Raw genomic sequence first — 24,374 nt, 5'->3', positions numbered from 1 at the left:
CTTAGATTGGACATTTCTATAGACTTGCTTTAATTGGGACATTTTCTCACCTTAGAACTAGAAACTAGAAACTTATTAAATTCCCCTTTTTAAAAGCCATTCCGTTTCTGGTATACTGCATTCCGGCAGCCAGCAAACTGGAACAGATTTTGGTACCAGAGGAGTGGGGTGCCATTGCAGTTTGCAAATACCAAACATGTTGGAACAACTTTTTAAATGGATAAGGGGAAGATTTTGGAGGACTTGTGAGGAGCTTGATAGAGAAGGCCTAGAATGTTTTGAAGAGACTGTTGGTAGAAATACAGACTCTAAAGATACCTGTGACCAGGCATTAGACAGAAATGAGGCATGTGTTACTGCAGACTGGAAGGAAGGCGATCCTTGTTTTAAAATAGCAGATAATATGGCAAAATTGACTAGTGGCTGGAAGGCAGATTTTAAAAACCATGAACTTGGATATTTAGCAGAAGAAATTTCCAAATTAAATGTGGAGAGTGCAGCCTGTTTTCTTCTCACAACTTATAGTGAAATGCGACAGGAGAGAGATAAGCTGAAAACTGAACTCTTGGGTACAAAGAAACCAGAAATTGAAGTTCTAGAAAATTCTGGGCCTCCAGAAAGGAAGATCCCAGAAAATAGTGCCCCGTGTGAGGATTTAACCAGCCAGCTGTTTTAGGGAAAGCCAGGATCGGACATGGTTCAGGAAGGATTTGTGGAAACTCCTTATGTCTGATGGGCATGATCCGAGCTACCGCATATAAAGCCAACAAGAGTGTTGTGGGATCTATATAAAGAGAACCACTGCCAGTCGGGACTGAGAGGGACAGAGAAGGGACACGTTGGAGGAAAAATAACTTCAGAGGCAAAGCCATAGAGGCTGGTCTGAAGTCAAGAAGCCTCGGGCCAGGAGAGCAGACCCACCCAAGCACATGGAGAAAAAGTTTGCCCCTAAGCCAGAGGATGGGGCTTCCACCTTGTTGCAGTGGAAGAGTCAGACCTCGGAGAGGGTGAAGCACATTTCTTGGGGTTTGGGGAGAGTCTGGCTGCCACCACATGGAGGGGTTGAGCATGTGCCCTGGAGATGGCAGAGAGCCCGGGTGCAGCCCCCATGCTGGGAGAGGGTGGACCCTAGAAAAAGGTGGTCTCCCCAGTGTCCCCCAAGGTTGCATGCGGAGAAAGGCAGTCCTCTGCGTAGGCCCTTGGAAAGGGTGGGACTGCCACTTTCTAAAGCCCTGAAGATAATCTCAGGCTTTGGAATCTAATAGACTCTGCCCTGCAGATTTTCGAAATTGCTTGCATCTTGTGACCCCTGTGTTCCTTTCAGTTCTTCCCTATGAAAAGGGAAAATGTATCTTATGATTGTTCCTCCTTTGTATGTTGGCAGCAAATAACTTGTTTTGAGTTTTTACAAGCCCAGAGCCACAGGAGAACTTTGCCTTTAGGACAGACCATGCCTGTAACTGACTTTGATGAGACTTTAAACTGTTTCTGACTTTGTATTGTGTTTGTATTGTTACCGAAATGGTTTAAGTCTTACTGATATTGTTATGGAATGAATGTACTTTACATTTGGAAAGAACATGTCTTTTGGGGTCCAAAGGGTACAATGTGTCAGTTTAAATCTGTGGTGGACCCCAGAAAAGCCTTGTCCTTTAATCCTCATTAAATATTGCCGACTGGGAGCTTTTTGATTGTTCTCATGGAGATGTGACCCACCCAATTGTGGGTGGTAACTTTTGATCAGATGGCTTCCATGGAGTTGTGACTCCACCCATTAATCCTTAATCCTTTAAAAGAGGAAACATTTTGGAGAGAGTCTCTTTTTTAGAGCCAAGAGAAAGCCAGCAGACACTGCCATGTTCGTCATGCGCCCTTCCAGCTGAGAGAGAAACGAACGTCATCGACCTTCTTGAATCTAAGTATCTTTCCCTGGATGCCTTAGATTGGACGTTTTCTTGGCCTTAGAACTGTAAACTAGAAGCTTATTATAATTCCCCTTTTTAAAAGCCGTTCCATTTCTGGTATATTGCATTCCGGCAGCTAGCAAACTAGAACACTAGTCACTTCATTTAACACCTTGATGTTGTTTTAATTAAAAATATATTTCAGCCCAGGCCTCCGCGGCCGGTGGTGGGAGCGGCGGCTGTTCAGGAAGCAAGTGCCCTCCGAAGGCCCTGCCTAGAGCAGCTGCTTGAGTGCAGATCCTGGTGGGAGATAGACTCGGAATAAAAAGGAAGCAATGCAGAAACCTGACTGCCTTGGAGGTGTACAGTTGAGAAACAGAGGAACAGTTACCTCTGATCAAAAGACATTATTAAGTGCACAAATAAAATATAGGACTACAGTTCAGCAAAGCAAATCTTCATCTTCAACCTCTTCTCCAGAATCTGTAAGAAAGCTTCATCCTCGACCAAGTGATAAACTTAACCCTAAAACCATTAACCCGTTTGGTGAACAGCCACAGGCCCCTTCTGCTTTTGCAGCTATTTACTCTAAAGGAGGTATTCCTTGCAGATTGGTGCATGGTTCAGTAAAACACAGATTACAGTGGGAATTCCCTCCTGAAAATCTTCCCTTTGATCCTCTTATTATTACTTTAGCTGAGGGTCTGAGAGAGACTAAGCATCCATACACCTTTGTGTCAAAGGAGGGTTTTAGAGAGTTACTTTTGGTCAAAGGTGCTCCTGAAAAAGCTGTGCCTTTGCTTCCTAGGCTGATCCCTGTGCTGAAGGCAGCTCTGGTGCATTCAGATGATGAAGTGTTTAAAAGAGGATTGAATGCTCTGGTACAGTTAAGTGTCATTGTTGATCCTTCTCTAAATGATCATCTGAAACATCTGCTTACAAGCCTTGCCAACAGACTAATGGACAAGAAATTCAAAGAGCCAATCACCAGTGCATTACAAAAGCTAGAGCAGCATGGTGGAGGTGGAAGCCTAATCATTATCAAATCTAAAATTCCAACATACTGTTCCATCTGCTGTTGAAGAAGGGACTCAACAAAACCCATTGAACTACATGGTGATGAGTATTAAATACAGACTGCAGGCACCCATGGAACTCTTGTGGATTACAAGAGTTTGTGCATTTTTAATTCACAGACACCATTCATTATTGACTAGGTTAAATGACTTTACACAATCCCACTGAATCATAGAAAAAGTTATTCATAAATAAGAAAGAACAGTTTATGATGGAACACTATTAAAGAAGTTCTAAAATAAAAAATAAAAAAGTAAAAATATATATATGTATTTCAGAATTTTTATAAAATATATTTTTAATTAAAACTCAGAAATGGATACACAGTACTACTTGATGGCAGCCCAGTAATATAAGGACACAGTGAAGCTGAATGTGAGCATGGCTGAGGGAGGAGGGCTGGGGGCATGTATGAAACCAGAAGGAAAGTAGAGGGTAAAGACTGAGACAATATGACCTAGGAATGCCTGGAGTGGACACTGATGGTGATTAAATGTCCAAATAAAAAAGTGTTTTTGCATGAGGGAGAACAAATGAATGTCAACATTGCAAGGTGTTGAAAATGGATGGTATGCAGGAAAAAGTACAATCAATGCAAGCTAGAGTCTATAATCAATAGTAACACTGTAATATGCTTCCACTGAACATAAAGGCATTATGTCAAAACTAAATGTCAATGGGGGGTGCATGGCAGAGGGGTATGGATTCTTTCTCTTTTTTTTTTTTGTATGGCAGGGTCACATTTCATTATTTTTCTATGTGAGTATGCTGTTATTGCAGCACCATTTGTTGAATATTTGTTTGTTTTTTGGGAAGAACATGGGCCAGGAATCAAACCTGGCTCTCCCACATGGAAGGCGAGAATTCTACCACTGAACTCCCTTGCACTCCTGGTATGGATTCTTTGTGGAAGAAAAGGAAATGTCTTCATATAGATCATGGTGGTGAAGGCATGTCTACTTACTTAGGCTGGATTGCACGATGTGCAAATAAAACGGTTTAAAAATGAACAGAGAGAAACAAGTGCTTGAGAAAATGCAGAGAGAGAGAGATGTACTGTCTACTGTCAGAAGGGAAATGAGAGGTGCAGCCCTAGGAGGGCAGTGTGGGGGTTCCCCAGGAGGCTAGGGGTGGGGCTGCCATGTGATCCTGAAACCCCGGTGCTCAGTGTATACCTGGAGGAGCTGAGTGGGGACAGGAATGGACATCTGCACACTGGTGTCTCTGGCAGCAGCGTTTCTGATGCACAATGGTGGAGGTGGCCTAAGGGACAATGACTAAGGAATGGAAAGGGGAGCTGTGGCGTATACATACGATGGACTACTGGGCGGCCCCCCCAAAGGAATGAAGTTGAGGCATGCACTAGGTGAATGAACCTTAAGGACTTATGTTGAATGAAATGTCAGAACAAAACGACAAATATTATTGTGCCTCACTTTTAATTATGCTGTTTTAGTCTGCCAGAGCTGCCAGAATGCAACACACCAGAGATAGACTGGCTTTTAACAAAAGGGGATTTATTTAGTTAAAAATGTATAGTTCTGGGACTTCCGGAGAAGATGGCGGCTTAGTAAGACACGCGGATCTTAGTTTCTCCTCCAGGACAGCTACTAGGGGAGTAGAAACGATACAGAACAGCTCCCAAAGCCATGACAGAGATAAAAAAGACAGCGTACCCCATCCTGGAACAGCTGGCTGGCTGAGAGAACCCGCTCTGGTGAGATCGCCGAGGGGCGCGGGCTTCACCGGGCGGGGCGGCAAGCGGCCGGAGTCACTCCCTTCCCCCTCCCCAGGCCGGCTGGGAGAACTAGACAGGCGGTCCCCTCAAACCGCGGCGGCTGATGCCCACACCACACGCGGCCCCCCGACCAACTGAGAGAATTGGATCGGAAATCCCCAGGCCGCGGAGAATGGCGACGGGGGGGGTGCCCTTCCAAACCCGTGACTCCCCGGAAACGTGCACTCTCCCGGGCAGGCTGCTGTGGCTGGTGCCCTCCCGCCAAGCTTGGCGCCCCGGGCCGACTAGGAAATTCGGACGGGCGCTTTCCCGGGCTGCAGCGGCCAGCGACCCTCCCCGCGTTCGGACCCTGGGCCGGCTGGCACTCTTCCAAGCCACTTTGGCTAGCAAACCTCCCGGACGGCGAGAGTTTTCCAAAGTTAAAGGACCCACAGCACCTTTTACTGGTGGGACCTGCAGACAAACGTGTGCCACGAGCGCCACCTCCTGGGCAGGATAAGAAAAACAGAACCCAGAGATTTCACAGAAAAATCTTACAACCTTGTTGGGTCCGACACCCAGGGAAATCTGACTAAATGCCCAGACGCCAGCAGCAGAAGATAACTGTCCACGCTCAGAAGATTGAGAATATGGCCCAGTCAAAGGAACAAACCAATAGTTCAAATGTGATACAAGAGCTGAGACAACTAATGCTGAATATACGAACAGAAATGGAAAACCTCTTCAAAAATGAAATCGATAAATTGAGGGAGGACATGAAGAGGACATGGGCTGAACATAAAGAAGAAATAGAAAAACTGAAAAAACAAATCACAGAACTTATGGAAGTGAAGGATAAAGTAGAAAAGATGGAAAAAACAATGGATACCTACAATGATAGATTTAAAGAGACAGAAGATAGAATTAGTGATTTGGAGGACGGAACATCTGAATTCCAAAAAGAAACAGAAAATATCGGGAAAAGAATGGAAAAATTTGAACAGGGTATCAGGGAACTCAAGGACAATATGAAGCGCACAAATATACGTGTTGTGGGTGTCCCAGAAGGAGAAGAGAAGGGAAAAGGAGGAGAAAAACTAATGGAAGAAATTATCACTGAAAATTTCCCAACTCTTATGAAAGACCTAAAATTACAGATCCAAGAAGTGCAGCGCACCCCAAAGAGATTAGACCCAAATAGGCGTTCTCCAAGACACTTACTAGTTAGAATGTCAGAGGTCAAAGAGAAAGAGAGGATCTTGAAAGCAGCGAGAGAAAAACAATCCATCACATACAAGGGAAACCCAATAAGACTATGTGTAGATTTCTCAGCAGAAACCATGGAAGCTAGAAGACAGTGGGATGATATATTTAAATTACTAAAAGAGAAAAACTGCCAACCAAGACTCCTATATCCAGCAAAATTATCCCTCAAAAATGAGGGAGAAATTAAAACATTCTCAGACAAAAAGTCACTGAGAGAATTTGTGACCAAGAGACCATCTCTGCAAGAAATACTAAAGGGAGCACTAGAGTCAGATACAAAAAGACAGAAGAGAGAGGTATGGAGAAGAGTGTAGAAAGAAGGAAAATCAGATATGATATACATAATACAAAAGGCAAAATGTTAGAGGAAAATATTATCCAAACAGTAATAACACTAAATGTCAATGGACTGAATTCCCCAATCAAAAGACATAGATTGGCAGAATGGATTAAAAAACAGGATCCTTCTATATGCTGTCTACAGGAAATACATCTTAGACCCAAAGATAAACATAGGTTGAAAGTGAAAGGTTGGGAAAAGATATTTCATGCAAATAACAACCAGAAAAGAGCAGGAGTGGCTACACTAATATCCAACAAATTAGACTTCAAATGTAAAGCAGTTAAAAGAGACAAAGAAGGACACTATATACTAATAAAAGGAACAATTAAACAAGAAGACATCACAATCATAAATATCTACGCACCGAACCAGAATGCCCCAAAATACGTGAGGAATACACTGCAAACACTGAAAAGGGAAATAGACTCATATACCATAATAGTTGGAGACTTCAATTCACCACTCTCATCAATGGACAGAACATCTAGACAGAGGATCAATAAAGAAATAGAGAATCTGAATATTACTATAAATGAGCTAGACTTAACAGACATTTATAGGACATTACATCCCACAACAGCAGGATACACCTTTTTCTCAAGTGCTCATGGATCATTCTCAAAGATAGACCATATGCTGGGTCACAAAGCAAGTCTTAACAAATTTAAAAAGATTGAAATCATACACAACACTTTCTCGGATCATAAAGGAATGAAGTTGGAAGTCAATAATAGGCGGAGTGCCAGAAAATTCACAAATACGTGGAGGCTCAACAACACACTCCTAAACAACGACTGGGTCAAAGAAGAAATTGCTAGAGAAATTAGCAAATACCTCGAGGCGAATGAAAATGAACACACAACATATCAAAACTTATGGGACGCAGCAAAGGCAGTGCTAAGAGGGAAATTTATTGCCCTAAATGCCTATATCAGAAAAGAAGAAAAGGCAAAAATTCAGGAATTAACTATCCATTTGGAAGAACTGGAGAAAGAACAGCAAACTAATCCCAAAGCAAGCAAAAGGAAAGAAATAACAAAGATTAGAGCAGAAATAAATGAAATTGAAAACATGAAAACAATAGAGAAAATCAATAAGGCCAGAAGTTGGTCCTATGAGAAAATCAATAAGATTGATGGGCCCTTAGCAAGATTGACAAAAAGAAGAAGAGAGAGGATGCAAATAAATAAGATCAGAAATGGAAGAGGTGACATAACTACTGACCTCACAGAAATAAAGGAGGTAATAACAGGATACTATGAACAACTTTACGCTAATAAATACAACAATTTAGATGAAATGGACGGGTTCCTGGAAAGACATGAACAACCAACTTTGACTCAAGAAGACATAGATTACCTCAACAAACCAATCACAAGTAAAGAAATTGAATCAGTCATTCAAAAGCTTCCTAAAAAGAAAAGTCCAGGACCAGACGGCTTCACATCTGAATTCTATCAAACATTCCAGAAAGAATTAGTACCAACTCTCCTCAAACTCTTCGAAAAAATCGAAGTGGAGGGAAAACTACCTAATTCATTCTATGAAGCCAACATCACCCTCATACCAAAACCAGGCAAAGATATTACAAAAAAAGAAAACTACAGGCCAATCTCTCTAATGAATATAGATGCAAAAATCCTCAACAAAATTCTAGCAAATCGTATCCAACAACACATTAAAAGAATTATACATCATGACCAAGTAGGATTCATCCCAGGTATGCAAGGATAGTTCAACATAAGAAAATCAATTAATGTAATACACCATATCAACAAATCAAAGCAGAAAAATCACATGATCATCTCGATTGATGCAGAGAAGGCATTTGACAAGATTCAACATCCTTTCCTGTTGAAAACACTTCAAAAGATAGGAATACAAGGGAACTTCCTTAAAATGATAGAGGGAATATATGAAAAACCCACAGCTAATATCATCCTCAATGGGGAAAAATTGAAAACTTTCCCCCTAAGATCAGGAACAAGACAAGGATGTCCACTATCACCACTATTATTCAACATTGTGTTGGAGGTTCTAGCCAGAGCAATTAGAGAAGAAAAAGAAATACAAGGCATCAAAATAGGAAAGGAAAAAGTAAAACTATCACCGTTTGCAGACGATATGATACTATACGTCGAAAACCCGGAAAAATCCACAACAAAACTACTAGAGCTAATAAATGAGTACAGCAAAGTAGCAGGTTACAAGATCAACATTCAAAAATCTGTAGCATTTCTTTACACTAGCAATGAACAAGCAGAGGGGGAAATCAAGAAACGAATCCCATTTACAATTGCAACTAAAAGAATAAAATACCTAGGAATAAATTTAACTAAAGAGACAAAAAACCTATATAAAGAAAACTACAAAAAACTGCTAAAAGAAATCACAGAAGACCTAAATAGATGGAAGGGCATACTGTGTTCATGGATTGGAAGACTAAATATAGTTAAGATGTCAATCCTACCTAAATTGATTTACAGATTCAATGAAATACCAATCAAAATCCCAACAACTTATTTTTCAGAAATAGAAAAACCAATAAGCAAATTTATCTGGAAGGGCAGGGTGCCCCGAATTGCTAAAAACATCTTGAGGAAAAAAAAACGAAGCTGGAGGTCTTGCACTGCCTGACTTTAAGGCATATTATGAAGCCACAGTGGTCAAAACAGCATGGTATTGGCATAAAGATAGATATATCGACCAATGGAATCGAATAGAGTGCTCAGATATAGACCCTCTCATCTATGGACATTTGATCTTTGATAAGGCAGTCAAGCCAACTCACCTAGGACAGAACAGTCTCTTCAACAAATGGTGCCTAGAGAACTGGATATCCATATGCAAAAGAATGAAAGAAGACCCATATCTCACACCCTACACAAAAGTTAACTCAAAATGGATCAAAGATCTAAACATTAGGTCTAAGACCATAAAACAGTTAGAGGAAAATGTAGGGAGATATCTTATGAATCTTACAATTGGAGGCAGTTTTATGGACCTTACACCTAAAGCAAGAGCACTGAAGAAGGAAATAAATAAATGGGAACTCCTCAAAATTAAACACTTTTGTGCATCAAAGAACTTCATCAAGAAAGTAGAAAGACAGCCTACACAATGGGAATCAATATTTGGAAACGACATATCAGATAAAGGTCTAGTATCCAGAATTTATAATGAGATTGTTCAACTCAACAACAAAAAGACAGCCAACCCGATTACAAAATGGGAAAAAGACTTGAATAGACACCTCTCAGAGGAGGAAATACAAATGGCCAAAAGGCACATGAAGAGATGCTCAATGTCCCTGGCCATTAGAGAAATGCAAATCAAAACCACAATGAGATATCATCTCACACCCACCAGAATGGCCATTATCAACAAAACAGAAAATGACAAGTGCTGGAGAGGATGCGGTGAAAGAGGCACACTTATCCACTGTTGGTAGGAATGTCAAATGGTGCAACCACTGTGGAAGGCAGTTTGGTGGTTCCTCAAAAAGCTGAATATAGAATTGCCATACGACCCAGCAACACCATTGCTGGGAATCTACTCAAAGGACTTAAAGGCAAAGACACAAATGGACATTTGCACACCAATGTTTATAGCAGCGTTATTTACAATTGCAAAGAGATGGGAACAGCCAAAATGTCCATCAACAGACGAGTGGCTAAACAAACTGTGGTATATACATACGATGGAATATTATGCAGCTTTAAGGCAGGATAAACTTATGAAGCATGTAATAACATGGATGGACCTAGAGAACATTATGCTGAGTGAGTCTAGCCAAAAACTAAAAGACAAATACTGTATGGTCCCAATGATGTGAATCGACATTCGAGAATAAATTTGGAATATGTCATTGGTAACAGAGTTCAGCAGGAGTTAGGAACAGAGTAAGATAATGGGTAATTGGAGCTGATGGGATACAGACTGTGCAATAGGACTAGATACAAAAACTCAAAAATGGACAGCACAATAATACCTACTTGTAAAGTAATCATGTTAAAACACTGAATGAAGCTGCATCCAAGCTATAGGTTTTTGTTTTGTTTTGTTTTGTTTTGTTTTGTTCTTACTATTATTACTTTTATTTTTTTTCTCTATATTAACATTCTATATCTTTTTCGGTTATATTGCTAGTTCTTCTAAACCGATGCAAATGTACTAAGAAACGATGATCATGCATCTATGTGATGATGTTAAGAATTACTGATTGCATATATAGAATGGTATGATTTCTAAAAAAAAAAAAAAATGGACAGCACAATACTACCTAATTGTAATGTAATTATGTTAAAACACTGAATGAAGCTGCATCTGAGCTATAGTTGCTTTTTTTCCTTATATAGTTTTGTATTTTTTATTTTTATTTTTATTTTTTCTCTATATTATCATTTTATTTCTTTTTCTGTTGTCTTGCTATTTCTTTTTCTAAATCGATGCATATGTACTAAGAAATGATGATCATACATCTATGTGATGATATTAAGAATTACTGATTGCATATGTAGAATGGAATGATTTCTAAATGTTGTGTTAGTTAATATTTTTTAATTAATAAAAAAAAATGTATAGTTCTTCAGAGGAAAGGCAGCTTTCAACTGAGTTTCTTTCTTAAATGGGAAGGCACAGGGCATCTCTGCTGGCCTTCTCTCCAGGCCTCTGGGTTTCAACAACTTTCCCCCGCGATGATTTTTCTGCATCTCCAAAGACCTGGGCTGAGCTGTGTGTGCTGAGATGAGGTAGGCTGAGCTGCTTGGGCTGTGCTACGTTCAGTCTCTCATTTAAGTACCAGCCAGTTAAATCAAATGTCATTCATTGCAGCAGGCACGCCTCCTAGCCAACTGCAGAAGTTATCGGCAACAGATGAGGTTCACATGCTATTGGCTCACGTTCAGAGCAACAGAACTAGGCACCTTCACCTGGCCAAGTTGACACCTGAACCTAACTACCACATATGCCTAACAGTCACCCCCAGAGAACCTCTTTTGTTGCTCAGATATGGCCTCTTTAAGGCAACTCAGCTGGTGAACTCACTGCTTTCCCCCCCATATGGGACATGTCCCAGGGGAGTAAATCTCCCTGGCAACGTGGGACATGACTCCCAGGATAAACCAGGACCTGGCATCATGGGATTGGGAAAGTCTTCTTGACCAAAAAGGGGAAGAGAGAAATGAGACAAAATAAAGTGTCAGCGGCTGAGAGATTTCAGAGTCGAGAGGTTATCCTGGAGGTTATTCTTACACATTATATTGTCATCCCTTTTTAGTTTATGGTGTATTGGAGAGGCTGGAGGGAAGTACCTGAAACTGTAGAGCTGTGGCTCCAGTAGCCTTGATTTTTGAAGATGATTGTATGACAATATAGCTTTTATATTGTGAAAACCTTGTGTCTGATGTTCCCTTTTTCCAGTTATGGACAGATGAGGACAAAAAATAAATAAATTATAGAGGGAGTAAAGGGTAAAAAATTGGGTTGATTACAATACTAGCTGTCAATGAGCGGGAGGTGTAAGGGGTATGGGGTGTATGAGTTTTTTTCTTTTTTCTTTATATTTCTTTTTCTGGAACAATGCAAATGTTCTAAAAAATGATCATGTTGCTATATTAGGGAATAAATACACAATTACATGATGCTATTGTGAGCCACCGACTATATTGTGGATGGACTGTATGTGTGTGAAGAGCTCAATAAAAAGATTTTAAAAATACTTCACAGATCATATAAGCTCTATATTCATTTAACAAATATATGTGGAGTAACCACCATGTACCAGGCCCTGTTTTAGAAGCTGAAAATACAGCAGTTTAAAAAAAGACAAAAATCCCTGCCCTGGGGTTGCTGACAGCCCAGGAGTGACCTCCATCGTATTTATGTATCGTTCTCTGGTTGTTTGGGGTTATGTGTCGTTCTCTGGTTGTTTGGGGTTATGTGTCGTTCTCTGGTTGTTTGGGGTTATGTGTCGTTCTCTGGTTGTTTGGGGTTATGTATCGTTCTCTGGTTGTTTGGGGTGCCTCCGGTATTTTGTTACCATGACAGAGGCTGGCCTGAACACCTGTGTATGTTTTGCCCATATGTGTGAGCAGCTCTGTCCAGTGGAACTTCCTGCAGTGATGGAAATGTTCTAGATCCGTGCTGTCTAAAACATAACCACTAGTTACATGTTGCTTTAAGCACTTGGAATGTGGCTAGTGTGACTGAGAAACTGAATTTTAATTTCACTTAATTTTAACTTACTTGAATTTAAATAATCACACGCATTGGACAACACAGGCTATTTAAACAGGATAAAGTCCTGGAAATAGAAAAGGTAAATCAGCGCGTTAGCACTGGCAGACCAACGCTGCTAAAGTTATTCATTGGGGAAAGATGCCACATGGACAGCTAAAAATAAACCTCCGCAGCCCAGGCAAAATCACCCTGAGGGCTGCGAATGGGAAAGGGGAGGGGGCAAGGTTGTGTTCAGTCACCTGAGGCTATGTAGCTGCCCTGTGCAGACCCCTCGTTTTGGGGGGAAAGGCTTCATTGATCCTTGGCTCTCCTGGTCCAGAGGACAGCATAGAATTGTTAACCCACATGCTATTTTTAAAAATATGTCTTGGTAAATAGGCTGCATACCGGAGCCAGTTTGGAGCAGTAGGAAGAGGAGAAGGCTGGGTTCCAAACACCTGGGTTCCAGGCTGCTCTTTCTGGTAAATGAGCGCCACCTTCCAGGCCTCAGCCTACCCCCCACACCCACCCCCGTACCTGCGGCAGGTGAGCACAGCTGCAGGTAATGCTGACTCCTGCCCCTCGCTCCCACCGCCAACGCTTCTGTGTGGAGGGCCAATATTCCTTTCCAGCAGCAACCGTATGAAGCTGAAATTAATCATATTTGGCTTCCATTCTAATTATTTTTACCGTTCCCCTCTATAAATGATAAGTGACATTGATTTCCTATTGGCAGCCCAGGAGGGATATCTGATTTCCTTTTAAAACTTGTTTGCTTAGGTTTAAGGAAGAAGTGACTTGATTTGAAGAGAACTATTAGTAATAAAGATGACACATGAGCCCTCAATCTTGGGGTTTATTCATAAGAAACTTAACCCTGCAAAGGATAGGTCAAGCCTATTTCAAATTAGGCCTAAGAGTCACCCCCAAGAGAACCTCTTTTGTTGCTCAGATGTGGCCTCTCTCTCTCTCAGCCAACATGACAAACTCACCACCCTCCCCCTCTCTACGTGGGACATGACTCCCAAGGGTGTGGACCTTCCTGGTAACATGGGACAGAAATCCTAGAGTGATCTGGGACTCAGCATCAAGGGATTGAGAAAACCTTGACCAAAAGGGGCAAGAGTGAAATGAGACAAAATAAAATGTCAGTGGTTGAGAGATTCCAAACAGAGTCTGGAGGTTATTCTTACACGTTATATAGATATCACCTTTTTAGTTTAAGGTGTATTTAAGTGGCTAGAGGGAAGTACCTGAAGCTGTTGAGCTGTGTCCCAGTAGCCTTGATTCTTGAAGATGATTCTATAACTATACACCTTACAATGTGACTGAGTGATTGTGAAAACCTTGTGTCTGATGCTCCTTTTATCTATGGTATGGACAGATGAGTAAAACATGGATTAAAAATAAATAATAGGGGGAAAAATAAATTTAGTAGATTGAAATGCTAGCAATCAATGAAAGGGACTGGTCAGGGGTATAGAAAAAAATAGGGAAAACAAAGGCTAAATTGGGTAGATCGAAATACTAGCAGTCAATGAGAGGGAGGGGTATGGAATGTATGAGTTTTTTTCTTTTTATTTCTTTTTCTGAATTGATGCAAATGTTCTAAGAAATGATCATGGTGATGAATATATAACTATGTGATGATATTGTGAGTTATTGATTATATACCAAGAATGGAATGATCATATGGTAAGAATGTGTTTGTATGTTATGTTTCAAAAAAATTATGTAAAAAAAATGAAATGTAGTTCTACCACTATAATAAAGTTATGTGTAATGTAATAAAAAAAAGCTAAGACATTCTTTTAGATAGAAGGAGTCTAAAAAGACAACCTAATATCAATTGCTCCCTAAGATCCTGGAATGGGGTTGGGGGACTCAGTTATAATGGGCATTACTGAGAAGTGGGGAAATTTTAACGTAGACTATATATTAGATAATAGAATTATGTCAAGTGTGAAATTTCATGAGTATGACAATTGTACTGTGTTTATGAAGGAGAATGTCTTTGTTCTTAGGAAATACATGCTGAAGTATTTGGGGTGAAGGGTTATTATGTCTGTAAATAAGTCCCAAAAGATTCAAAGCTTCAGCAAAAAAAGTGTGTGAAGAGAGAGAGCTAGAGAGAGAGAGAGAGAGAGAGAGAGAGAGAGAGAGAGAGAGAGAGAGAAGGCATAAATGTAGCCAAATATTAGCAACTGGTGAGTCTAGGTGAAGGGTATATGGCTGTTCGTTGTACATTTTTGTAACTTTTCTGAAGGCTTGAAATTTTTTAAAATAAAAAGTTACACGGAGAAAAAAAAAAAAGATGGCACAGAACAATATAAATTTGGAAAACAGTGACTGAAGCACAAAGCCCATCCCAGTTCTGGCAGCCTATGGATCTGGTGTCCACATTTTCCAGATTGCCCTCGACTTCTCCCTCCCACCACTCGGAGGGGCCGTGGGGCGGGGCCCGCCGCCGGCCCCGCCCCCGCGCTAGCGGGCTGTGCGCTCCGCTCCCCGGGCTCTGACTCGGCCGCGGCCCCGCCCCCGCGCCGGTCCCGCCCCCCGCGCTAGCGGGCTTTGCGCTCCGCTCCCCGCTCTCTGACTCGGCCGCGGTCCCGCGCCCCGGCGGGCTTTGAGCTCCGCTCGGCGAGAGCTCGCTCGGCCGCGGCCCCGCCCCGCGCCGGCCCCGCCCCCCGCGCTAGCGGGCTTTGCGCTCCGCTCCCCGCGCGCTGGCTCGGCCGCGGCTTCGACCCCGCCCCCTCGGGCTCCTCCCTCTCAGCCGCCGTTGCGGGCGCTCAGCTGCAGCAAGATGGCGGCGCAGCAGCAGGACCGTGAGGGCCGTGCGCAGCTGGCGGGGCCCGCGGCGGCGGCGGAGGCCGACCCTCTGGGCCGCTTCACCTGTCCCGTGTGCCTGGAGGTGTTCGAGAAGCCGGTGCAGGTGCCCTGCGGACACGTGTAAGCGACGGGCCGGGCCTGGGAGGGGGCGCCTGACCGGGGGGCAGGGATACCAGGGTGAGGCCCGCCCGGGAAGTGCTCCGCGGCGGGAGCGCCGGCCGAGGCCCCCAGCCAAGACCTCCGGGGTCGCGGGGGTCGGCGGGACGCTTTTACCTCCCGCCTGCTCACCCCAGGTTCCCGGCCCTCGCCTGCCTCGGGGGCGGCCCTCTCGGTCGGCCGCGCACCTGCTGTCAGTGGAGCCGCGCGCCTGCCGCCGGCGGTTGTCGGCTCCACCCGCAAGAGCCGGAAGGGACGGCCTCGTCTGGTCTCCTCCAGAACATGGAGCTCCTCCGGCGCCGCGCAGCCAGCTCTGCCGAGTCAGTTCTCGTGTGCGGCGAGGTTGGAGAAACGCTGACCTAGACTGAAAGAGGGGGAAGTCTGCGCGTCCAGCCGGTCTGCGGTTTCTCCGGCGGCTGGGGAGCGGCAGTTGGGCGTGGCGGGCCTTTCTCCAGGCGTACGGGGCTCGCTCCCTTCGCTTTTAGATTAGGCCCCTATGCCCTGCGTGTGTTAACAGGCTGGTTATGACGCCAAGGAGATATATGTGAGGATGTCCACTGAGTCCTTGGAGGGGGCTGGTTTTGCGTCTGAGCCTCGTTCCGCAGGCAGACCAACGCGCCTAAGCTGAAAGAGTTGTAGAACCCCGAGCCACCCGCTTCTTGCCGTGGAGAGTTGGCATTTCCTCCTTGGCCTCCCTTAACGCTTATCGCGGGCATTGAACTTGGGAACGTTTCACGAGCCTCTGGGCCCAGCAGACCCCTGGGGGTCTGCTGGGCGTCATGGCCGTTCTTGCTTATTCCTATAGCAGTCCTTCAAGGGAGGAGCAGGGTTGGCGGCAGTTGTACAGGTGAGGGGACCACTGCTTAAATCTTCCCGACTGAACTGCAGGCATCTGTTTTCCAGACCAGAGAGCAGTGCTTGGCACCTGGCAAGGACTCGCTAGCCACACTGGCCACCGCTCACTTCTAGACCACTCAACTGTTTTCAGCTTTGGGCTGTAGCTACTTGGGCTTCATTTGGCCGGGAACTCTCCTACCCTGTCTGTATACCCCCTCCCTCCTTCCTTCTCAGCCTTCAGTCCCAATTTAAATTATACCTCCCTCATCCCATCCCATCCAAATTACTCCCACCTCACCTTCTCCCCTGGGGCTTCCTCCCTTGCACTGAGCAAAATTTAGGGTTACCATATCTGTTTTGCCCCTCCCCATATATCAGTGTCCAGCACAATGTTTGACCGTCTTCCAATCTTCTGTTCAGCTGACTGTAAACTAGGTGATTTTGCCTTCAGAATTGACGGTCCCGTGAACTGATTGTAAATAAGTGTTAACAAATGTTGAAGTCATATATTTGGAGAGTACAACAAGGGACAAACGTGCATGTGAGGGGTGATCGGGAAATAAGTGAATTAACTAAAAAGTTAATGATGGAAACAAGTTTCAAGAGAGTTGAAACAGAGTTCAGGTAGCTTTCTCAGTGGGTCCTCTTCTCTTTAGATTGAAGTTTACCAAAATTTGGATTAATTGCTGGATCTCATTTAATGTTAACATTTGTAAAGAGGCGCGACCCAGCACAGTTTACCAACTGAAAAGCAGCAGAATTTGAAATTTCCTTGAAGTAACTGAACTTTTCCCAGGTCAGAGGTTAAAGGGCATTATTGACCATTCGAATGCTGATTGAGGACAGATGGAAGCACCTCTGTGAGGCCAGCAGAACTCTCACCCAGCTGCAGCCAACTGCTGCTTGTCTTCCTAGTTCTTTTGTGTTAACTTCTGTGCTTGAAAACTTACGCATCCCTGCAGCTCTGTCTGGGGCATTAGATTTTTATAAAACTTTATTTCAAGCCCTGAATGACTATATCCTTCTCCAGTGTAGTGGAATGTAGTTGGGGAGGGGCAGGTGGCTGGGTGCCCAAGGGGAGGGAGTTTCGAAAGAACACCAGGACAGAAAGGGTGGAGCATCCAATGGGCTGAATTTGAGAAAGGCCCATGAATCGGATATAGAAACTGAAAGCCAGCCCAAGATGCAGGGACTGCCTGAACGCAGCTTTGTTGATTGGCCATTACTCAGGCGCAGAGCGGCTTGTGAGCACTTGATGGACGAGCAATGCTTCAGTGTAGGCTTGCCCGGAGACTTGGGCTGCTTGGTTTCTCCTTGCTGCGGTTGGGGTCATTGTGTCCCCGGGGCCCCTATGTGCTCTCTTGGGTTACTCTGGTAACCCCAAGCGCCTTTGAGAAGAGGCACAATAAGTGATGGTACAAGGCCCTGCCTCCCTCTCTGACCTCATTGCTTATTCCCCTCGTGCCCTGCCACATCGCAGCCCACAGACCTTCCTTTCAGCCTTTTGAGCACGCTTTGCCCTTGGTGTCGTCTCTGTGTGGAACTCTGTCCAGATCCGTGTGCTCTCTCCTTACAGTTTCAGGTCTCAGCTCGAATTGAATAATGTCACCTCCTCATAGACGCTTTCAGTAACACCTCAGCTAATCTGAAATTAGCATTTGTGGGCTTTTCCACTCCAGAACATAAGCATCGTGAGGACGGGACTTTGTCTACAGTTCACCACTGTTGCCCTCAGCCTTCTCCCAGCCTGATCTAGAATTTTGTTAGCACATTAATATCTAGTTTATGCAAACAGAAAGAAAATTCTTAAGAGAAACAGTAAAAAAAATTATCAGGCATGCAGGAAATTACCTTTGATTAGATATCCCAACTCCCTCCCGGCAAATTTTGTTATCCCATCTTAAATCTGTCAGGTTGGGGAAGTAGCTAGGATGTTTTCAAGCCTGTCATTCTTTCTGTCGACTTCATCCCAGCATCACCACCTGCTTGGGCATTTTTGACTTTCCTTCTTTCCATCTCCAAATTCAGTAAGTTACCAAGTCCTACTGATTCTGCTTCTGAATAGTTTCTTGAATTCATTTTCTGTTGTCTCAGGTCCTTGCAGTCCCTTGCCTTTAGCCATCTGTTTGGTTTCTACTTCAAAACTCTTATCTCCTCTCACCTAAAACAATCGAGTAAAGAAAACCATGATATCACCAGTTTTTTTCTAGAATTAGGTTTTGATCGTGTTCATACCTTGCTTTAAACCTCTGGCTCCTTACTGCTTGTAAGTAAAAGTCTATTAGTTCATCATGAAATTTTAAACCTAAAGGCCTAGAATATTCTTAACCTTCTCTGCCAACTGAACTCTTCCTTTTAAGGCTAATTGTGAATGCTGCTCTGAAATCTTACCAGCCCTGTCCTCTAGTCACAACTAATTATTGTCACCTTCGGGTCCTCTAGCACTTTGCGTTTACCTCTGATGATAGCAGCACCCATTAACGATGCATTTCGTATGTGCTAGACACTGTACTAAGTGTTCTCTGTGCATAACTTCATGCTCCCAGCAGTCCTAGAGGCAAATACTATGCTCTCCATCTCACAGAGGAGAAGACAGAGGTTCAGGGAATCCCGGTGAGATTCCTTCCTCAGTGATAGGAGTTAAGATTTGAAACTTCACTGTTACCTCAACCCTAATACCTTTTGCCATGTATCATCGTAGTTTGCATCTATTTCTGTTGCTGGACATGTTTGTTCTTTGTAGTTCTCCCTCCTGCTCCCCAGTTTCTGGCCCAGGAGTAGGGAGCAAACTGGTTTTTTAATCTGTTGTTCATTGATGTCTTTTTAAGAGTTTATCCATTTTTGTTGTCAAGTCTCCATGATGCATGACGGAGGTTCTCTGTGTGTCTTGTTCTAGCTTTTGCTCTGCATGCCTGCAGGAATGTCTGAAGCCGAAGAAGCCTGTCTGTGGGGTGTGTCGCAGCGCTCTGGCACCTGGCGTCCGAGCCGCGGAGCTCGAGCGGCAGATCGAGAGCACAGAGACTTCTTGCCATGGCTGCCGTAAAAATGTATGTCAAAGTAAAGCGGGAGAGTCCGTGTCTTTCTGTGATGAGCTGGGATAAAATGCAGAGCTGCCATCTCATTGTCTCAGAAGTTAGAGCATGGGTGGGTGACGGACTAGTCCGTGTGCATGGCTCGTTACCTGTGGCAGTGGCTGAGGTATTTCATTTTGATAATCTTATTGGTTTTAAAAATCATTTTATTAATTTTATTAATTCCAGACAATACAAAAATATAAAATAATGTAACTTGTTTTCCACTCCATTCTTCAAGGATGGTTTTAAAAAGTGTTCCATTTAGAAGACTGCATAAGATTTTCTACCCTTTGACAAACAGATGTATCATTTTTACAAGCAGATGTGGGATTTTTACAAAATAAGACAATACTATAATACATTTACAACTTGACTTTTTTTTTTCTTTTTATTTTGAAGCTTAGAATTTTTAAGCATGTTGCAAAAATAATACAGAAATACTGGTTCAGTGGTTGGATGCTCACCTTTCATGCGGGAGACCCTGGTTCAATTCCTGGACCATGTACCCCCCAAAAAATATTAGAATAATACAGTAGCAATAATATAGAACTCCAGCATACCCCCACTCAGAATTACTACTATTAGCATTTTGCCGCATTTGTTATATCATTCTATCTGTCCATTTTTTATCATCTGAGAACAGGTGGCATACATCATGCCTCTCGACTCAGTGCTCTCAGAATGGGGCACTTGCTTATGTGACCACGTCAAGTACAGCTATCAAGTTCAACAAAGTTAACACTGATATAAAGCATGTAACCCATTTTCCAGTTTTTTCAGTTGTGTCAATAATGTCCTTTTGGGCGTTTTCTTCTCCATTATTTACAACTTGATTTTTTTCATGTAATGACCTGTTAGATAGCCTTGCATGTCAGTTTTGTTACTTATAACACCTGCCTCCTTCTGTGGTATCTTAGCATCTCCTTCCTTTCGGAGAGGTTCAGTACTGGGGTGCTTAGTGCACTGTTACAGTCATAAATAGAGCTCTTCCCAGCCCTTTCATCGGGAGGCCTGTGTTAGCAGAGTCAGCAGTCCTTTACCATCATAGGACGGGGCTCAGATACTGGAGATCAATTACTGGAACTTATATCTGGTAATTTCCTTTAATTTAGAAACTCAGAATATTGCAATAGTTTCCTATTACCTTCTCTTTATACATGCTTTATATCTACTTCTGTAGGTGTTTTTATTTCCTCCGTTTTAAAAATTAGTGACTGTACTATGGGCATACCTTCAAAAATGTTTTTCTTCTCCCACTAACCCTGTTTCTTCATCCCTTACATTTCTTTCTTTCTAGAATGCCTGTGCTGTGACGAACACTCTGGGTTTTCTTCTTCCTATTGCAAAGCCTAGGTTTTGTACGGAAGATAGAGTTAGATTTTAAGATCATCATCACAATTTGGCATTCATATTGAAAATTAGTAGCTTTTAGTTCCTTTTATGTAAATGTTCCCTTCTCTCTGTTGCACTAGACAGAATGGGTCCTTGGTTTGTGTATGGAGAGGAGTTTAAGTGCTAGTGTAGAAAATTTAAGAAACATGGCTGGGTTTCGAGTATCTGAGCAAAGACCATCTTGAGTGCAGTGAGCCTCTAGGAGAGTTATTTTGGAGAGGAAGCAGATGTCCTGATTTCAAGTAACAACGTCCCTTGGTAGTAACAGAAACTCCGTAATAACGCGTCAGGGTATCCGCCCTGTTGGCATGGCCAGGAGTCTGGTGAGGGTGTTTGCCTGGTGCCCTCGGCCTGGTTTCCACCTTGCCCTTGCTCTGAAACTGTGTTGGGCCTGATCAAAGACACTCACTAACTTGGGGCTCTGGTTCTTTAGTTCTTCCTGTCTAAGATCCGGGCCCACGTGGCTGCCTGTTCCAAATACCAGAGCTACATCATGGAGGGTGTGAAGGCCACCACGAAGGACGCGTCCCTGCAGCCAAGGTAAGCGGTGCTGGTTGTCTTGTCCTAGCAGACGTCGCACATTGCATGTTGGCTTTGCATGTTCAAGGATTTAGTGGCATGAGTTTGGGAAAGTGGAGGTATAATTGTTAAACTGCGTACAAATGATCTAAGTTTTTTGGGGGGATGACAGAAAGAGGGAGAACAACAGCTCTGTTCACTTCAAACTTTAGCTGTGCCATTATGTTCAAAATGCTGATTCTGAAGTGATAATCATAATTCTTGACATAACACAGTAAACTTTGCCCCTTTTTGGAATGTACAGTGGTTGAAATTGTGTTTATAAGTACTCACAGAGGTTTTTTTTCCTTGACTTTCATCTTCCAGGAATGTCCCAAACCGTTACACCTTTCCCTGCCCTTACTGTCCCGAGAAGAACTTTGATCAGGAAGGACTTGTGGAGCACTGCAAACTGTCTCATAGCACAGACACCAAATCTGTGGTAAGAGTTTTTGTTTTGTTTACTTTTTATTATGTAGAAGTAAGACTTACAGAAGAATTGCAGGAATCAGTACAGAGAACTCCTGTGTACTTTTCACCTAGATTCATAAATGAACATTTTGCTGTATTTGCTTTACCATGCCCTATACATACATATTTTTTGCTGAACCATTTGAAAATAAGTTACAGGTACCATGACCCTCTGTTCTTAAATACTTCAGTTTCTATTTCTTAAAAACAAGGAAGGACATTCTCTTACAAAACCATGTGTTTTGTATGTAATAATTATTACCTTCAGGAAATTTAGCATTGATGTAATTTAATGTGGAATCCATGTTCAAATTCTCATGGTTGTCATAATGTCCCTCATAGCAGTCCCCCAGTCCCAAAATCTTGGCTCCATTGTGTTATTTGGTTGTCATGTCTTTTTAGTCCTTAGCCTTTCTTCAAGGTCTTTCATGACCTTGACGTTTTTGAGGGGACAGATCAGTTCTGTAGAATGCCCTTCACTGTGGGTTCATCTGATTCTTCATGACTAGTTTCAGGTCTCGCCCTTTTTGGCAGGGATGCTGCGTCAGCGCCAGGTCCCACGTGAGCCGCCTTAGGGGTTAACAGTGCTGACTTGGGTCACATGTGCAACCACCAAGTTTGTTCTCCTTCATGAAGTTGTCATTTTCCCTTTGAGAGTAGCTTCCTCCTAGTTGTGGGGAAAGAGGAATGAGATGGAAAATATTAGGAAAGGGCTAATCAGTCTGTTGATATTTTATTTAAATATTAAAGACTGGCATGTAGTTTCTTTTTTCAAAAATCGAATGGATTTGGTTTATCTCAGTGATTGATTTAACCCTTCCTTCTTAATGTAATTAACAGACTAGGTCTTAATAGAACTTCCTCTTCAGTTTTGGTAAATTACCCATTTATCTCAGGCTTCTTCTCTTGAACAGTGTATTTAGTTTTATGGGCAGACTTCAGCTTCATTGCTTTAAAAGGTGGAGCACAGGCTTTAGAGTTTGCCTGACCTTTTGTAAGGTACAAAAGTACTAATTAGTGCTAATTTTTTAATAGACCTGGTACCATTGTTTTCCTGTCATAAATCTTAAAGATATAACTGACCAATTCAGGAATACCCCATAACTCTCCTGACTGTAATGAACTTTTTGCCAAGTCCAAATTCTGGTCAGGGCAGCCGGTTTTTACCCTGGGCTCCCTGGCCTCTTCACGTTGTCCTGTGACGGAGTCCAGAGAGTGAGAGCTCTCCTTGCTCTTCCCACTCGCGCAGTACAGGCTGCACTGGCTTGACCCATCGTGGCCCCCACCTCTGTTGCCACTAGGCAACCCTTGTAGTTCCTTGTTTGCTCTCCAGTGGTTTACTGGGCAGTCTGTTTTCATTAAGCTCCTGGCATTAACTGACCCTGTCCTGTAGATGACACTGAATCCTGCTTTTAACAAGAAGTTCAGAGTATCAGCTGTGTTCCTTCTTTATCTCTTCTGTTCATCTCAGGAGCTTTCCAGTCCACCCCTAAGTCACATACAGGTAGCCTGTGAGATATGTCTGGCCCAAACACATACTACTTTCTCTTACCTTAAAAATCAGATTTCTAAATCTTGGTGCTCTACACCTGAAAAACTAGAAGTTCTAGGAAGAGCTGACTGGCTCAAGTAAGCACTGCTCCAGTAAATGGAACGCATGTCCTTGTACCAACCAGCCTGCTGTAGTCATTTCCCAGAACGGCCAGCTCCTTTGGCACTTGAATTTATAGTTCTGATTTCCTGTCCTTGTCGTTCCCCCTTTGTGTCAAGGAAGAAGCCTCCTTTCCAAATCTAACTCTTGTCTACCTGAGTTCTCAGATCTTTAAAAGACCAGGCCTGGGGCCTAGCACAGAGTAAGAGCTCAGTAAATGTCCCGCGTTATTCCCTGCGCCCAAGACCTCACCCACCTGCTTTCTCCTCTCACCTTCAGCTTTTCTCTGTACTTCTGCTTGTCTTCCTGTTCCTTCAGACATGCCCGAGTCTTCCGTGTCTAATTGGTAGAGAAACATTCACTCCAGGAGGTTCTTTAGGTAGCCTTGTTTCTTTTCCCCCTGAAAGGTTTTTTGTAGGTTTTTTAGCTGCTGCTGTTTTTTTCTGTCTCTCCTTTATCTCGTCTGGAGTCTGGCTTCCACCCCATCATCCTACATGGTTGTTCCATTATTTAACCATTTCTTCATTGCAAAATGGAACTGTTTTCACGCTACCTCCCTCCTGGTGCAGCCTTTTATGTTCTTTCTACCTAGAACCCTCTTTGCCTTTTCAATACCTCCCAACCTTCAAAGTGCAAATCAACCTTTTATCCCGCTCGACTTTGTCAGATTAGCCCATTAGGCTGTTTTACTTCCTTGGGACTTGGCTTATCTGGAACATGGCTCTTCTCTTCATGCCTTTGGATCACCTTAGATGCTGGGTTGGAAGACTACATCCTGTGCCCCACCCTGGGCTGACACACTTTTCTGACCACAGTAGGGAAACCAGAAAGGGTCATCATGATTTAAGCCTTTGCCTGCCCCCACGTGTCATTTGACTCG

General features: G+C 43.2%; 1 protein-coding gene and 1 pseudogene across 4 annotated transcripts in view; both read left to right on the top strand.

The window, feature by feature from the left end:
* RNF114 (ring finger protein 114) overlaps positions 1-24,374 on the top strand; it is a 43,362-nt gene that overhangs the window by 15,776 nt on the left and 3,212 nt on the right. The window contains exons 1-4 of one of the 4 annotated variants that reach the window (XM_077166975.1): positions 15,296-15,475; positions 19,245-19,395; positions 21,248-21,354; positions 21,700-21,814. In XM_077166975.1, the coding sequence (XP_077023090.1) occupies positions 15,330-15,475; positions 19,245-19,395; positions 21,248-21,354; positions 21,700-21,814 (519 nt within the window). In that variant the 5' untranslated portion in view covers positions 15,296-15,329. The other 3 variants (XM_077166994.1, XM_077166983.1, XM_077166987.1) reach the window with 3 other exon arrangements.
* Positions 2,129-3,224, top strand: LOC143688713 (PACRG-like protein pseudogene; annotated as a pseudogene).

The sequence above is a fragment of the Tamandua tetradactyla genome, chromosome 1, assembly GCF_023851605.1.
Source record: "Tamandua tetradactyla isolate mTamTet1 chromosome 1, mTamTet1.pri, whole genome shotgun sequence".
NCBI lineage: Eukaryota > Metazoa > Chordata > Mammalia > Pilosa > Myrmecophagidae > Tamandua > Tamandua tetradactyla.
Note: the sequence above shows the minus strand (reverse complement) of the source record. Positions and strands in the feature narration are given on the sequence as shown.